The sequence below is a fragment of the Mesoplodon densirostris genome, chromosome 16 (assembly GCF_025265405.1).
Source record: "Mesoplodon densirostris isolate mMesDen1 chromosome 16, mMesDen1 primary haplotype, whole genome shotgun sequence".
Lineage (NCBI taxonomy): Eukaryota > Metazoa > Chordata > Mammalia > Artiodactyla > Ziphiidae > Mesoplodon > Mesoplodon densirostris.
In genome coordinates this window covers 4,751,786-4,767,617 of record NC_082676.1, presented here as the reverse complement: position 1 = coordinate 4,767,617, position 15,832 = coordinate 4,751,786, and the positions used below count along the sequence as shown (strand labels likewise).

Here is a 15,832-nt window from a genome sequence, read left to right as displayed (position 1 = left end):
AGGAGGGGCAGCTGTGCAGGGCAGAGGACACAGCCGACACCAGCGCCACCTGGGCCACGGGCAGCGCTGGCCACGGGAGAGCACCAGGCAGGCTGGGGCAGGGCAGGTGACAGAATCCAGTCGCCATTTCTCCAGGACAGAGCCAGGCAGAGGGCCAGAGTCCAGTGTGAACCAGGGACTACATCACATGAAAGCTGAGAGCCAGAGCCAAAGCAGAGGAAGGGAGGTACCCCGCCCCCAGGAGGACCTGCCCACCCAAGCTTACATTCTGCCTGGGGGAGGGGCCTTCCAGACACTTCCTGTTGGACTAGGAGCCTAGAAATTGCTCCTCCCATGACAGGAGTAGGTAGGTAGGCAGGCAGGTGGATGTCGCGTTGGTAGGATTACCTCGACAGCACACAAAGCCAAGAGGGGCCGCTCCTGAGAGGATGACCCCAGCAGCTCTGCACAGGGACACAGTGCACTTCTGAGCCTATCTCCCTTTAAAAACGAAGGGCACAAATAGAACACTGTAATCCCAACAAAGGCCTGGACAGAAGCCAGCCATGTCAAATAGATGATGATTTCCCCCTATTGTTTGCTTCTGGCTCTAGATGGCACACCCCCAAAATCACAAAATCAGGAGCCCGGGCTTGTCGCCCTTTCTACTGGTGAGAGCCGACAGATACCAGCGCCGTCTGAGTGACAGCTTCGTGGGGCCCCAGAAAAGCGAGCCAAATGCTCTTGTATTGTACCCAGACCTCTTGCGGGGTCGGGGGGGCAGGCAGCAAGGCAATGCCAAATTCCCAGTGGGCTTGAGCCTTTCTGGCTGATTGCCACAGTCAGTGGTGGGGAGCACGTCATACTCCCTGAGTTCATTTCTACCCAAAGGAAAGTTTGAAAAGCTCTCCATCTCTAAAAACAGTCCTTATCGATGATTGTCCAAAAAAATGTGTTCAAGAGCGATTGTACCCACTCGCCTGGAGGAGCAGAACCAAACTTCTGTGTCTCATCTTGGAAAACGTGTTGGTGCCGAGGGAACCCATGACAATGGCCTGGCGAGCCTTTTGAGAATTCACGTGAGTCATCTGTCTCCCCCAGAGTGACTAGAACAAGGCTTCGCACACAGTAGGCATGCAGGAACAGGTGGCTTGAAAGCACTCCTCTAATGGGCTTCAAAAAAAAAAGAAAACCAAACCTCCAAGTCAGACGAGGTAAAAGCCCACCTCTTTCAGAACACCACCAGATGAGCTCTCCCCGATTGTAACCACTGTCAGGCAGCTTCCCTCCCTGGTTTATCTATCTGGCGAGGATTTAGAATGTGGCACCTGTTGGCAATCCACTCTTTAACAGTTGGAGGCATTTCACATTGATATGCGTGTTGTCAGATGACAGGGGTTGGTCACTTCTCAATCACCTCCGTCTCCCCACGATGCCTGGAAGAGTGTCTTGGTCACAGAAGTGACTCAACGTGTGACTGCTAAATAGTCAATTTCATTTTTAATTTCCGAGACAGCTCCGGGAGGGGAGGCAGAGAGGCCTGATACAGTTGACAGACAGAGACGGATTTCTTTGCTTCAGCAAATGAGCTGTGGAGCGGAGAGTCACAGAGCCCTACCCTGGTCACAAAAGGCCCACCACTGGCCGAGGCTCCATCACCGACACCTGTTTGCTCGTGTCCTGAAACTGCCACCCAGACATTCCTTCCTGCCGCGGAGCCGCTTGCACCTTCAAATGCTTCTAAACTAGAAGCCGAGTCGGAAGAGCAGGTCCATCAGTAGAGCCCCAGCCCCTCTCCCAGGGCCTCCAGATCCCTTTCGTGGAACCAGAATCTGACTTGAAAAGAACTCGGTGAGCGTGGAGTTCTAACTCCACCTGGCTCAGGAGTCCCAGGGAAAACATCTCTAATGTGTGGTCATCTGTCCTTTGATTTAACGCCGCTTCTGACAAAGAGCCAACCATCTCCTGACAGCCGTTCCATTTCAGAGCCCTAATTGTTGGAACATCCTTCCTTGGGCTGAGCTGAAATCTGCCTGTTGAAACTGCCTCCCATAGGTTCCAATTTTGCCCTCCCGAGCCACATAAAATACATCTTAATGCCTTTTCCACAGGACAATCCTTTAAGGGGCTGAAGACAGTATTCTTCACCATTCGTCCAAATGAGACCCTGATCGTAATGACTGGGAGCTGCACGTTCCCGTCCAGTGGGTCCAGGAGCCTCCCTCTGGCAGAGCCCCGCCAGTGATATATGTCCACACTTTATTGACCGCCGACAGACAGAGCCCCTCGTTCCTTCGCCTGGTAACAACCCGAGGCCGTTCATCACCCACTTGCTCCTTTTCGAAATTCACTCTGCAGCAAGCACTTTTAAAGTCATGCACATAATGCATTTTAAAGAGCGCTTTCTGCACAGAGCCATTTGCTCAGCCCCGGCACTAAGTGCGAGATGGAACAGTCTTTCAGCGAGGTCCTCCTGCTCCCAGAGCCCGTGTCGAATGTACGCCAGAAATGTATCTGTAACTATACATGACTGGGGCTCTAAATGCAGTGCTTTGTTAAATGTTCATTTGCTGATTAAAATGCATCTTGCAAAGAAAGTGCATTAGTAATGCAGAACCTAGTCCAAAAATACGTATTATGTAATGCACATTTTTTAATAACACAGGCAATCTCGATGTATCTATATTAGTGGATCGGCTCCGGGCTGCCAGCTCCATTATAGGCAGAAAGCACTCCTTTTGCAAAACGAAGTACTTTCTTATGTACACTAAAGAATCGTAATCCAGCTCGTCGCTGACAGCTGGCATTTGTCTCCATTGAAAGGGCATTCAGCAGCACCCCACATATTCCTGATTTTTTTCCCAATGTGCCCTGAGAACCACTTGAACGATGTCTTTATGTTCCACTCACTGTCAGGGGGGCTGCGCTGATTGAAGAAAGAAAGTGGGTGGGTCAGTGTGGGCAGAACCTTTGGAAATGTCTCAGGTTGGGGCTGAGAGACCAGGATTTGAGATCTGCAGCTCCAAAGGGCCCTGTCCCGTGTCCCCTGATACCATCCATATGATGACTGGAGCCATCCAGACACCTGTGATAATAAAACCCTTTCAGTCACTCTGCAAAGTGGTAAGGAGGAGAGCACGACGAGAATGCAGACGTCTGTCCTTTTACCAGGTTTGCAATCAATCCCACTTTATTAGACCAATCAGTATTTTAATGCTACAAACTAACTCGAAGAAAACAAGAGGCAAGATAGACACAGCAAAGAAGACAGGGCAGGAGCATTCAAGACCATCCCCAGCGAAGATGCAGAAACAAAACCTCCACATGTCAAAACAGTCACTAGGATCTCACTAAGGTCTTAACTCTGGGCTCAGCAGCTCTAAGGCAGGCATGGTGCGCAAGGGATAAGGGTGAGTCACTCCACACTGAGGAAGAGCTGTGGGTGCAGGACACTTTGGGCACCAGGAAGCAGTGCCAGGAGGGGACACCTGGTGGACCGCCTCAGAAGGGAAGGCAGAATTACCTCATGGACTCTTCAAGTTTCCCCCATGTTGATTCAAAGACAAGAAAAACCACCTGTCCCACCTGTAAAGCCTTGTTGTTGTTTCCATAGATTCTAGGAAGATGGTTTTGCTCTGAGTTATGCCACCGGTGGACCTGTCACAAGGGCAAAAGTGATGCTCCGTATTTTTACGGGGAGGGCATGCACAACCCAGAAGCAGCAGTCAGGTTACAGCTGGAACCCCAGAGCTTCCGAAGTACCATCCTGCCTGAGCAACGACCACTCCAGGGATCCCCCTCCAGGAGGACATGGAGCTCATTTGATTTTCCAGGGCTGAGAAAGAGATGGACTCATTTCCTTTGGGGTTCAACGACATGACCTAGGGTGTCTAGCGGTCCCTTATCCCTAATGCTCTGGTTGATCCAATAATTTTCTCACTAGAATGCACGCCGGGTTAAACAATGTTGGTGGGTAAGGAGGGAGTCCTGAGTGGTTTAATGCTCTGAGTAACAGCAGATTAATCCTAAGTATCCTTCCCTTGATGTAAGATTTTCTTTTCTTTCCTTTTCTTCTTCCTACTCTATCTTCAGCACCTAGAACAGAGCTTGGCACGGGCTAGGCACTCAACATTTGTTGAATGAACTCACTTGTTGAATGAACTCACTTCGTTGAAAACCTATTTATGAAAAGAGCTTTGAGTGGTACCCAGCGGTTTCCTTGATAGCTGACCGCCCTGCAGCGCCCCCCAGGGGCAGAGAATGGGCTGCACCTACTGAATATCAGCCCAGATATTAACCAGTGGTTCCAGCTAATTAGACTTTCGGCACATGTTCTCGGCTAGAGCTCAGGGTGGTCCACCAACGGGCTTGGGGACGTGTAAACCATCACTCCGTCTGTCTGTGGGGGTCCTTCTTAGGGAAGATGCTCATCTATCCATTAGGTAACTAATTAGCCTCTTGAGGCCGCACTGGTGGCTGGGGGGATTGGAAACTGCTCAGATTACGGTCACTGTACCGGGTCTGCCAAAGGTGATCTCATGATTAATGACTGCCTGAGGTTACCACGCTCAGACTATTGAGCCCCTGGAAAACGCCCGGAACCGCACCGTTAACACTGACGTACAGAAGCTCATTCCTCCGGAATATCCGCAATTTTGCGGTCTGGTTTTTAGCTGCTTCGGGCTTTGTTCAACTTATCGATAACCCTGGAGAAGCTGGGGAGCGGTACAGACCCCACGGAGAACCCATGCCTAGCTGCGCAAGCACTCTAACCTGTAGCTAGCTCGCTCGCTCGCTCGCTCCTTGGCACCCGCCAGGCCCCCAGCCGCTCCCATCGCCCAAATCCTTTCAAACAAGGTTCCCTCCTGCCATCTGCCGGCCCACTAGGGTCTACGCCTCGGGCTCGGCGCCACTGCGCAACTCGCGCGGAGCCGCCCCCGCCTCCCTACTGCACATGCCCGGCAGAAGTCCGGGCGCGCAACTTTGCAGAACCTCTCCGCCCCGCTTGTCTTCGCCTCAGTCTCCTCTTTCCTCTCCCAGGCGAGAGGACCAGCGGAGGCACCTCTCCCGAGTCTTAGGCTGCAGAGTCTAAGACTTAGAGAGAGGAGCCTGGGAGGAGATAGACTTTTTCTCCCCTTTTCCCATCCCTTCTTTTTGCCCAGAGAGGCGCGGAGCTTTAGAAAGTTGAGTGGTCAAGAAGGTAGGTGCTTCCTTTTTTCTCCTCGCACCGAGGTGGGGCTGGGACCTCCGGACCCAGCTTCTTAACCTCGCGAGGAGCACCTTTTTCGGCTCTAGCAGCCGATGCTCTTCGGAGCTGCTCTCTGCAGAGCCAGAGGGTGGGTCGGATTCGCCGAGTGTGCGTGAGGATGGATCGCAGATCCCGAGCTCAGCAAGGGCGCCGAGCTCGCCACAGTTACAACGATCTGTGCCCACCCCTAGGCCGCCGGGCAGCCACCGCACTCCTCTGGCTCTCCTGCTCCATCGCGCTCCTTCGCGCCCTCGCCACCTCCAGCGCCCGCGCCCAGCAGCGCGCGGCTGCCCAGCGCCGGAGCTTCCTTAACGCCCACCACCGCTCCGCCGCCCAGGTATTCCCCGAGCCCCCCGAATCCGACCACGAGCACGAGGAGATAGACCTCGAGCTCTCCCTCCCCGAGTGCCTGGAGTACGAGGAAGAGTTCGACTACGAATCCGAGACCGAGACCGAGTCTGAAATCGAGTCGGAGACCGACTTCCAGACCGAGCCTGAGACCGCCCCCACCACTGAGCCCGAGACCGAGCCCGAGGACGAGCGCGGCCCCGTGGTGCCCAAGCGCCGCACCTTCGAGCAGTCTCTCACTGAGCGTCTCAACGCCTTGAGGTTGCAGAGCCCCGACGCCTCCCCGAGTCGCGCGCAGCCCAGCACTCGGGAGCCTGAGAGCCCCAGACAAGGGGAGGAGCCCGAGCCCGAGGACAAGGATCCGAGGGACCCCGAGGAGTCTGAGCAGCCAAAGGAGGAGAAGCAGCGGCGGCGCCGCTGCAAGCCGAAGAAGCCCACCCGCCGCGACCCATCTCCGGAGTCTCCTTCCAAAAGGGGACCCATCCCCATCCGGCGTCACTAATGGAGGACGCGCCCCAGATTCTCCTCGTTTTCTTTGACCCAGGTTGGTGGCCCACCGCTAAACCGGGGAGTCTGGGGTCGGTGCAGGAGCGGCGGGAGGAAGGGAGGGAGAAGCAAAGGCAGGTTAGAAGGAAGGCGGGAAGAGAGCGGGCTCAGCTAGCTAGCCCTGGAGGCGGGGGCGCAGGGCGAGCTGGGAAGAGCTCCGCGAATCTCCCCCGGGGCGCTGGCGGGCGCCCGGGTGGCCAAAGGCTTGTTGGCTGGAGGGGCGGCGGGGCGCTGCTCGCGCCCCTCTAGAGACAGCCTGAGGTCTCCGAGCTGGTGTCCAGGATGCACGACTGAATTCCGGGAGCGCCCCAGGTTTCGAGCTGCACACCCAGAAGGCACGGGTAAGTCACTTGTTTTACGTGCTTTTTTCCCTCCTAGAGTAAGTAGTCTCAAACCAGTTGGCCTTGGCGGGTGCCAGAAACGTGGTTCGGAGGTGCTCGCGCCAACTTTCAGAAAGCAGAGCCGCCCGGCTGTAGCGACACTGTTGCAATGTGCGAATACTAACCAGGCTGGGATTGGGCGACAACTCCGGAGACTGCCGGCTCCCGGGGAAAGTCGTGCGCGCACGCGCGCGCGCCGCTTAAAACACTCGGAGCCTAGAGCCCAGGTCCCGTCGCTGTCAATTTGGAGCCGCCGGACCTCGGCGCCAGTGCCCCCCGCGGCTGCGCGCCGGTCCTGGCCGCCACCGCCCGTCTCCGGGCGCTCGCGGGGCCGGAGACCGCAGCAAAGAGCGTGCGCACCTGCCCGCACGCCCCAGAGCCGACCTCTAAGAGCCGGCCGGCGGTTCCCCATGAGTCACCGGTGCTTGGAGGGCAGGTAGAGGAGGTACGGGAGTCTTGGGAGGTGCCCAACGGGCTACCAGGGTTGGTGGCGTGGGCTTGTTCACGTCGGGGCATCGCCAGCCTTTTGGCGCAGCTAGTCTGGTGGCGGGGCTGGGTGCAGCTTGGCTGGAGAGGTCCCGGGCTGTTTGCGCAAGGGCCTTGGGATGTAAGAGAGGGGCTAAGAGGTCAGCGAGGTGGTCACGAGCGGAAAGGTAAAGCGGAACAAGCTGGAGAGGGAGTCGCGCCTATCACCAGGGAGCCCTACAACGCGTCCCCAAAGAGCGCGGCACCCGCCGAGCTGGGGAAAGGTGTTGGATCCGACGCAAGTCCTTGGGCGACCGGTCGAGAGGGGGCAGGGGCCGGCGCCGGCGGCTACGGCAGCCTCGAGGAGGGGAGGGGAGGGGAGGGGAGGGGAGGGGAGGCTGCGCGCACCGGCCATTTTCAGCTCGGGCAGAGCTAAGTTTGGAATCTGTAACCTGGAGGCGAAGCTGCCCTGGTGTCGGAGCACAAAAACGGCCGCAATCCGGTAACGCATCTTCGGTGCGGAAAGTGTGCCTTTCTCACCAATCCTGGGGGAAAAGACTGGTTAGTGAAATGTATTTACAAAACCTCACCCGATTTGGAAATTGGCCTTATCTTGGTGCGCGCGCGTCTCGTTTGGCGTTGGTTTGAGCTATTCTGATGAGAATGATTTGGGGTGGGGGAGTGAAACGTTTTGTGACTTGAAAAGACAGGTCAGGTTCTTAGACAACTAAGGTAAGGTTGCGGCCAGAAGGAACACACGTTCAAGGGTCTTCCTTCCAGGTCTCTTCCCTGGGAAAGGCGTCGCGGAGCCCCAGAACTTAGTTATGCTGGGCTGCGGCGCTGACTAATGGCTGTTGGATGCTGCTCTGGTCTTCACTAGTAAATACCGGGAAGGGGCCTTCCCTGGGCAGCGGGGAAATGTCCAGAAGTCTGGAGGCTGCCGAGGACTTGTAGAAGGGTCCGGTGTGCCCTGGCTTTGGCTTGAAAGCGTGAAACTGCCTAAGTGAAATGGGGCTCGCCAAAGCTGACATTTCTACTTAGTGTAAAAACAGCGGTTCTGTGTTCCTTTCCGTGGCATTAAGTGTTCTGTTTTTTCTCTGTTAACGTCTTAGCAGCCTGAGTTCACCCAGTAAAATGTCTCTGGTGAATAGGCAAAATCCGCCAGGGTGCGGTTGGCTTTTTTGGTGTGCTTTTCAGTGTGAGGGCTGCCCTCACAGGCTGGGGAGTTTGGGGGGACCCGTTTTCCTGCAGAGCTGGGATTTTCATTAGAGAAATTAGCATATCGCCTTGTTGCAGGATGAATATACAAGTTTTCTTTAAAAAGTCGTCAGTGCCTAGCCCACACCTGTCACCCCAGTCTTGGGCTCTCTTTTAACCTGAAGCCTGCATATGGAGAGGCTGTCTTTCTTAACTGTAACCAATATACCAGGTTAGTTGTTGCGGGGCGTGGGGGGGGGCAATGTAGGAACACAGTTTGCCATCTTTCAGACGCTCCTCCATAAACTACCTGATTGTGAAAACCTGTTACCCACCCCCACAGCCCTCACCCACTCAGTTCCCCTCCCCCACCCCCTCTCCTTCCATCCTGATTCCAGGGTAGAGGAGTCATTAGGCGCATCCAAAACAACTGCGTGTACCAAACCCCTCTCTGACCAGGACTCACTCCATGGAGAGGGGGTTTTGCTACAGAGACGCTTCAAAAAAAAACACTCTTTCTGCCTAAGGCACTGGTGTTTAGCTGCCTCTCTTTTCTAGAGGCATTTCTGGCAAGTTTTCCTAGCATTCCCAACTCACTAGTCTCCCAACAAGCTCTTTGTCTCGCCCTGCTCAACTGGGGTGTTAGCATTTGAATGGGCTTACTTGCCCTTGCAACTTAGGAAATTGTCTCAGAAAAAGCAGACCTTAAGAGTTGACCACTGGGGTGAATTACCAGCCAGTTTTAAGGTTTCGATTGGAGAGGAAGAGGAGGGGAAGGAGGGTAAAGCTAGTTAAATAAAGCTACTTCAATTGTATGCTCTGATACTCAGGATTTTTAGTTTTGTGACATTAATCGTTTGCGTAATAGAAATGTGCTTTTTCTTGGACAAAGGTGCTCTTTTAACTGAACTTTTTGAGTTGGAAAGTCATGCAGCAGTGTTCAAATACTGTGTGGTGTCAACAATCTGGTGTAGGTTTACTTCTGAGGTTTGGCAAACAGGACTTTTAATCTGTTTATCAGAATTCAGGAATTGGGAACTTTAAAGTTTGGAATTGTTTTAAGATGATGTTTCTTTAACGTACTAGAAACTTTTTCCCCCTGGAATTGCTATCAGCCCTTTACCCTTCAGCCCTCATTTTTAGCAGCTGTGATAGAGGGTTTAATGAGAAAGAAAGCTGAAACTTCAGCGTTGGTAAGGATTGTTTTTTTGTTTGTTTTAAATAACCTGCATGGATTTTACTTAATTTGTCTGTAGTATTACTGCTCTTCATGTAAAGGGAGGCTGTCGAGAGGAAACTGAGCAGAAACTTTGGTGTTTGGGAAAGTACGTCTCTTTAACAGAAAGGTGACCTATAACAGCCAATCACTAGAATCAAATTAAGCTTCCAGAGTGATGTCATACGCCAGCTCAGGTGCTGCTCTTCTCTTAAAAATTGTCCAGCAAAGGGGGAATGAGATTCTCAGATTACATCTTTAATCCCCATGTTCCAGAATGAGGGATGGAATTCCTCATCCTGCTCTGCGGGTTTGACATTAATGACGCTATTTTCTAAATCCTGATGCCCCAGAAGTGGGCAGCAGGATCTAAGACCTCAGGCTCTTCTCACCCTGGCCCTGCGCAGCAGCCTCGGGTCAGACCCAGTGGCCTCTGCCTCAGTTTCTTCAGGTGGAAAATGAAGTAGCTGAAGGGATGGTCCTAGCATCCCTTTCTGCTCCCAACACTTGGAGGTTGATTAAGAAGCCCAGAGTTGCCCAATTTGACTCATACCAATGATTTTAATGCTAAAGGAGCCCCCACCCCGAACGTTAAAGGTTGATAGAATAAAAGCACCAGTTGTAAAGAAATCCATTTTGTGTTGATCTAATTTGATTTTCCCAAATCTGGTTTTGAACAGGGGGCAAAAATGGTTTCGAGGCCAGTTAGAAATAAATAAATGATAAATAAGTAAATAAATAAGCAAGCAAGCAGGCAGGTTAGAGAATTCAGAATTCCACTGTGTCCTATTACTAACCAGCGGGGGAAAATGGCCTCCTCAAGAGCAGATACTTAAGTGTTTGTCTTAGGTGTGCTCGTTTTCCCACCTGCTCTACCTGATCTCAGGTCAGGGTCGGGGCAGGGAGCACTGGAGCCAGCCTGGCCCTGAGCACTGCAGCCTCGAGATGCTGGCCGCTTTGGGAGAGAGCAAACTTAACAGCCCTGCTGCTTAACTGACCACAGGTGTTGAATATATTCTTTGGTAACACTTTCAAGTGCCCTGATTAGGTGAGACCTGAAAAAATGGCCCAGAGGCTGCAGCTAGTTAGGATAAACCAGTTTTCTCAACCTTTGTATTTTTTTTTCTCTATCACTCCCTCCCAGGAGCTTCTTCAGACATCTTTTTCTTAATTAGTCCTCGGCCATGAAATGTGAATACCACAGATACAGAGACATACCGTCTATGTTTCTGTACTGCGGGATCTGGTAATCGCTAAGGTTTTTTTTTGCACTCCCCCCAAACCAATCTTGCCTCTGCTGCAAATGCATGAGATAAAGAAAGCAAATGTTTAAAAAAACTGGTTTATGTCAAATTAAGTGATTTAACATCCCGTTTTTGTTTTGTATTTTAAACTTTTTGGGGGCTACATATTAAAAGGCTATATATAAGGTGAATTTTACTGATGTTTGTTTTCTCTTTCTTACATCTCATGTTTTTTCCCCCAAGCCCCCTGGTACCGATACTGGTGCTAGTGCCTAGCTAATTCACATGGCAGAGAAGCCAGAGTAAACAGCCTAGTGACTTAGTTCTCCCAAGGCCAAGAGTCTGCAGTGCGGGGCCACCATCACCTGCTGACAGCACTCAGCCAGTTGATGCGGGACACCTGGGAGGAGCTGGCGCCGCGGAACCCACTCCCCCAACTCCCTATTCCAGGGTAGAACCGGAAAGGCAGCTTCACGTGTGGACACGGCCTGTTTTTATTCTATGGGCTTATTTGAGGCTGAGCACGTGGCCAGTTAGCCGGGGGGGGGGGGGGCCACAGCTATTGGGCCATAGCTAGAGGAGGCTTCATGGACAGAGGGCAGGTGGTGGCTGTGATGGGGGGTAGATGTGAGGACGACAAAAGGAAAAGAAGGTTTGGGGGAATCACAGGAAAAAGGAAAGAGGGAGACAAGACACCTGACACGGAAAAGATGCGGTCTGGAGATGGGGATCACAAAGCCTATAAATGTTAGGGCTAGAAAGAACAGGTTGAAGCAAGAGATTGGAGGAGAAAAAGGTTTAGGGGCGACTTCAAATACGTGGTGGCAGCAGGGGCAGCGTCAGCTTAGCATTAGGAAGAGCATCTTTCACAGCCAAGGATGACAAGGGATGGCCGCTAATGGGGCTCTCAGGTTAGTCACCCTTAACATCACTGTCCCTCTGAGCGTCTCTTACAGGCCTGGCCCAGAAATTTCGATGTCATAGGGGCGGTAGAGTTGTCATACACATACCTCACCTGCTTCAACTAAATGGAAAGATTCACAGCCTAGGAAATCTTGCTTTATGTGGCTCAGATCCTAAGTCTTGGATTCTGGTTCAGGGAGCGTCCCCGAATCTCAGACTTGAGGGGGTGTGAGGGGTGCAGGGCCAAAGACTCCCCCACCCCGCCCCCGCTGAAGAAGACAAGTTTCTCCTCCCCGACGCGCGAGCCGGCTTCTGAGTGCCCTGGCTTATGTTGCTGTCTGTTAGATTTCATTAGGAAACTTCGCTCTGGGTAATTGAGGTCGTGCGCGAAGGTGAAATACACCATTCCCCTTAAATTCAAATCATGATGCCAAGAATCACCCGGGGTGCCTGGAATTTCCACCATGAATTACCAAACTTTCAAACAGAGCTTCCACTAAAGCCAAATTTCTCTTCCGGGATTCCCTCCCGCCATCCCAGCCCCCCACTCTTGCCCCCTCTCTCTCAGGCCCCTTCCCCGGGTGGCACTGGAACCACCACTTCTCCCCCTGAAATACCCTGCTGCATCACCAGCCAGCCTGGAGTCCACATCTTCATCCAGGTGACTGGAGAATGTCTGGACCCACCCTACAAACGCAGGGGGTCAGATGCCTGCGGGTCTGGCTGCAGACCCGGGTGGCCGGTCCAAGATGAGGGCTGCTGAGTATAGCTAGTGGGCTGAACGAAGGGGTCTGAATTCATAGTGGGAACTCTTGGCCCCTGGGGCTCCAGCCTGGGGCTTTTTACTCTGAGCAGATCAAGTCTTCTCATACATCTGGCTGCCACTGTCTTGTACCATCAGCCCTGCATCTGCTCCTAACCCTCATCCATTTGAGGCATTTTCCTTGCACCTAGCATTTACCTAAACAGCCCGGGCACGCAGACCCTTCTGCACACAGCAGTAGGCTGCTGCCGCCTCCACCGGCTGTGGCTGGCAGAGGAGATGGTAGAAGGATGGGCGCAGCGCGTCCTAACTGAACAGTAATTAATTGAACAGCTTCAAAGTCTTCTTGCTACTCGGTCAGCACTCAGAAAACATTTGTCACCGGGAGGCTGAGAAACATAATCGCTGCCTGAATTCGCTTCCCTTTGTCCTCCCCTTTCTGCTTTTGCCTTTTCCTCACAACTGGCGGAAAGATTCTCCTCCTCATTTGAAAGTAACCCACTGCCAGCTAGTGACTCGAGGGGGCTGCAGAGAATGCTCTTCTGCAAACTGCCCCCCACCCAGCCCCCTGCTAGGAGGAAGTGCCACCGCCAAAGATCATGTTTTCCTGGTTTCTGCTCTCTTCTCTCTTGCCTACCACCTCCCATCTCAAGGGACCCTCTTCCATATTTCTTTCTCTTTCTTGAATACAGGGATGAACTAAAAAAGAAAGCTGGCAGGTAGCTACTTAAAATCTGGATGGGCCTTGTGCCTCGGGCAATGAGTAAGAGTCCCCGAACCTAAGTACCCTGACGATTGTTCACTGATTATGACGTGTGCTGCCATGGAGGCGTCGATATAGTGCAAGATGGAGTTGGGGAGGCCCAGGGAGTCGTGTGGAGCCACCAAGGAAGGGGGCCACATCCCTGCAGGTGGCACTGGTGCCGTTCAGAGTCAACAGTTAAGAAATACCGTCTTTCCATTTGGGGTTACCTCTTTACAAAAAGCCAGCCGATTGCTACCTGTGGCACCTGGGCCGTCTGGTCTGAACAGACTGACTTTCCTTAGAAGTGCAGCATTTAACTGAAACATGAGTAATTTTCCCATCCTTTCTTAATGCATCAAGTAGAGAAAAGCTATCCTTTTCAAGTAGCTAAGAATATATTATAATTTTCAAGAACCTTTTACCTGGATACTGAGAGCCAATCCTCTCCTCCTCTCACGGACACCTCATCTCACTGCAGCCCCTCGCACACTCCCTGTCAGGTAGGGTCCAGACCCTGGCCCGCAGCTTCACCCCAGCTCAGCCTTCCTTCAGGCACCCTGACCAGCCTATCTTGCCTTCCTCTTCCTGGGCTGCGTGAACCCATTAACTAACTTTCTTCCCCCTTCCTGCTCATTCCTAGAAAAGATTTACCTCTTCCCCGATAGAAATCCATCCAAAATTGGAAATCTATGCCCCAGATACTTTGCGATGATAAAATTACAATGGCAGATCCTAAAAACTGTGCCCTCTGGCCATCTCCATCCAGGTGAAGGCCACATTTCTGTCTTAGCCAAGATCGCCAGCCCTGAATGGGCTCACCACACAGTCCCACCCATCAGGGTGGCCCCCAGTCAGCCCACCAGCTGATCACCCCCAGCTCTTACCATACCCGTTCTTCGGGTCCCTGTGGTCAGGCTACCCAGCTGCCTTTCAAACATCAGCCACGTTGCTGCAGACTCTCAGGTCCCACTGCTGATCTGTGGTGGAGTTTCAGCTCTGATCCCCACTCATCCAAGTGATTTGGGGTTTTCAGATTCTGGTAGCCAGTAACTAGAGAAAAGAGTGGACAAAAAGGGGAACACTGGAGTTAAATGCTGGAATTTCTTCTCCTTGGTCCAACTTATCTTTAACTGTTAAAGGCAGTTCCTATTCAAGTCTAAGGGTCCTTTCTCAGCCCACAGCAGTGGGGCAGTTTCAACTGGGGGCGATTTTGCCTCTCGGGACGTTTGACAAAATTTAGAGACATTTTTGGGTGCTACAACTAAGGGGATGCTACTGGCATCTAGTGGGTAGAGGCTAGGGATGCTGCTAGGCGTCCTTCAGTGCCCAGGACAGTCACCAGAGCAAAGAATTACCTGGCCCCAGATGTCACCAGTGCAGAGGCTAAGAAACCACCATCGAGATGAGATCTGTTGACCAATTCTTAAATTCTTCCCTCTGGCGTACTCCCACCCATCCCGTCCTAGGCCCGCTGCTCTCTCCTGTAATGTCCCCCCTTTTCTTCTCCGGTGCTCCAGGTGTTTGAGCTTCTATCACCAAACATATTTCTCCCCTTGAAGGTTTTATCTGATCCAGTGATTTCATATCCTAAGAAGGATCACTGTCCCTCTGAATTCGGGGTCTTTACCTTCCTTCTAAACTTCGGTCCCCTCCTCCTAAATAACAAGCAGAAGAAAATCTCCACCCAGACTGTACATCCTTCCTTCCCCTCTGCCATGTCTAAAACCAGACTGGCTCCACCACCATGCCAGCTTCTCTCCAGATCCTCCACAGCGTCCCTATCCCACAGGTGTCCCATCATCCAGGCGCCAGACTTGACTCCGCCACCCTTTGTGCGTCGCACAGAAGTCGCTAGAGGGTCCTCTGGGATCCCTCTTTTGAGTCCCTCCCTCCAGCCCTCCTGCTTCCTTCCCTGTGCGTGGTTCTCGCTCCCTTAAAGGTCATGACCAGACACAGCCTCCTTTGTTCTCTTCAACAGGACCATCCTCCACACTGCCTCAAACCTGTCCTAAAACTAGGCTCAAATCCTCACTTGCAGGACCAAAAAAAAAATTCAGTATCTCCTCCATTTCCTACCAAAAGAGCCTCAAAACTGCCTGCCCTGAGAAATCCTACCCAATTTTTCCTGCCTCTCTCTCCCACTGGCCCTCCCAGACCCGGCAAGGTGGCCTGTTCTCTTTACCCAGCCATGTGCCACGTTTCCCACTGTTGGATCTTTGTTCGTGGTAGGCCAACGCCGCCCATCCCCCCCTTCTGTTCACAGCCTAGACATCTATTCCTCCATAGAGGCCCACGTGAAACTCTAATATTCTCCAACAAGGTCCCCCCAGTTGCAGGTCTTTTCTTCCGTTTTTATGTTGCTTAGCCTCTGCGAGGGAGGCCTGCTGTCTGCCCAATCTGTATCCGCCAATGCCTGTGCTCTCCTGGCAAACAACCAGGATGCTACCGGCTCATGAGGATGTAGAACAGAGACCCTGTGCCCATTCCTTGCTGACGTGGGCGGCGCGCGGGGCCTGGCGAGAGCAAACCGTCCCTCTGGGGCTCCCATCGTGGCCTCCCTGAGGCTCCAAACCGCGATATCTACTAACCTTCCACTTCGGCAGGGCTCAGCACCCCCGCGACCTCAACTCCTTATCCATCTGGGGCCGCTCCTCTGCAGCGGGGCAGTGAGCCCCTGTCCTCAGGGTCTGGGCCCTCTACCTCCAGGCCCTGGAAAGCCTGCTCCTCGCCTCACCCCGGCGGCGGATCCCTGTTAGGTGGGCTCGCCCACCGCCATCAGCGAGAACAAGGGTTGGTCC

The 15,832-nt window shown here is 52.9% G+C and overlaps 1 protein-coding gene across 1 annotated transcript; it reads left to right on the top strand.

Moving 5' to 3' along the window:
- Window positions 1–5,255: 5,255 nt before the first annotated feature.
- Window positions 5,256–6,077, top strand: LOC132476068 (neuroendocrine secretory protein 55). Its single transcript, XM_060077781.1, has one exon. The coding sequence runs from the start codon at window positions 5,346–5,348 to the stop codon at window positions 6,075–6,077; it is 732 nt and encodes a 243-aa protein (XP_059933764.1). The 5' UTR covers window positions 5,256–5,345.
- The last annotated feature ends 9,755 nt before the right edge of the window (window positions 6,078–15,832 follow it).

Bases quoted from the DNA above. Each gene is read 5' to 3' on its own strand.
- LOC132476068 (XM_060077781.1), top strand. From the start codon at position 5,346: ATGGATCGCAGATCCCGAGCTCAGCAAGGGCGCCGAGCTCGCCACAGT.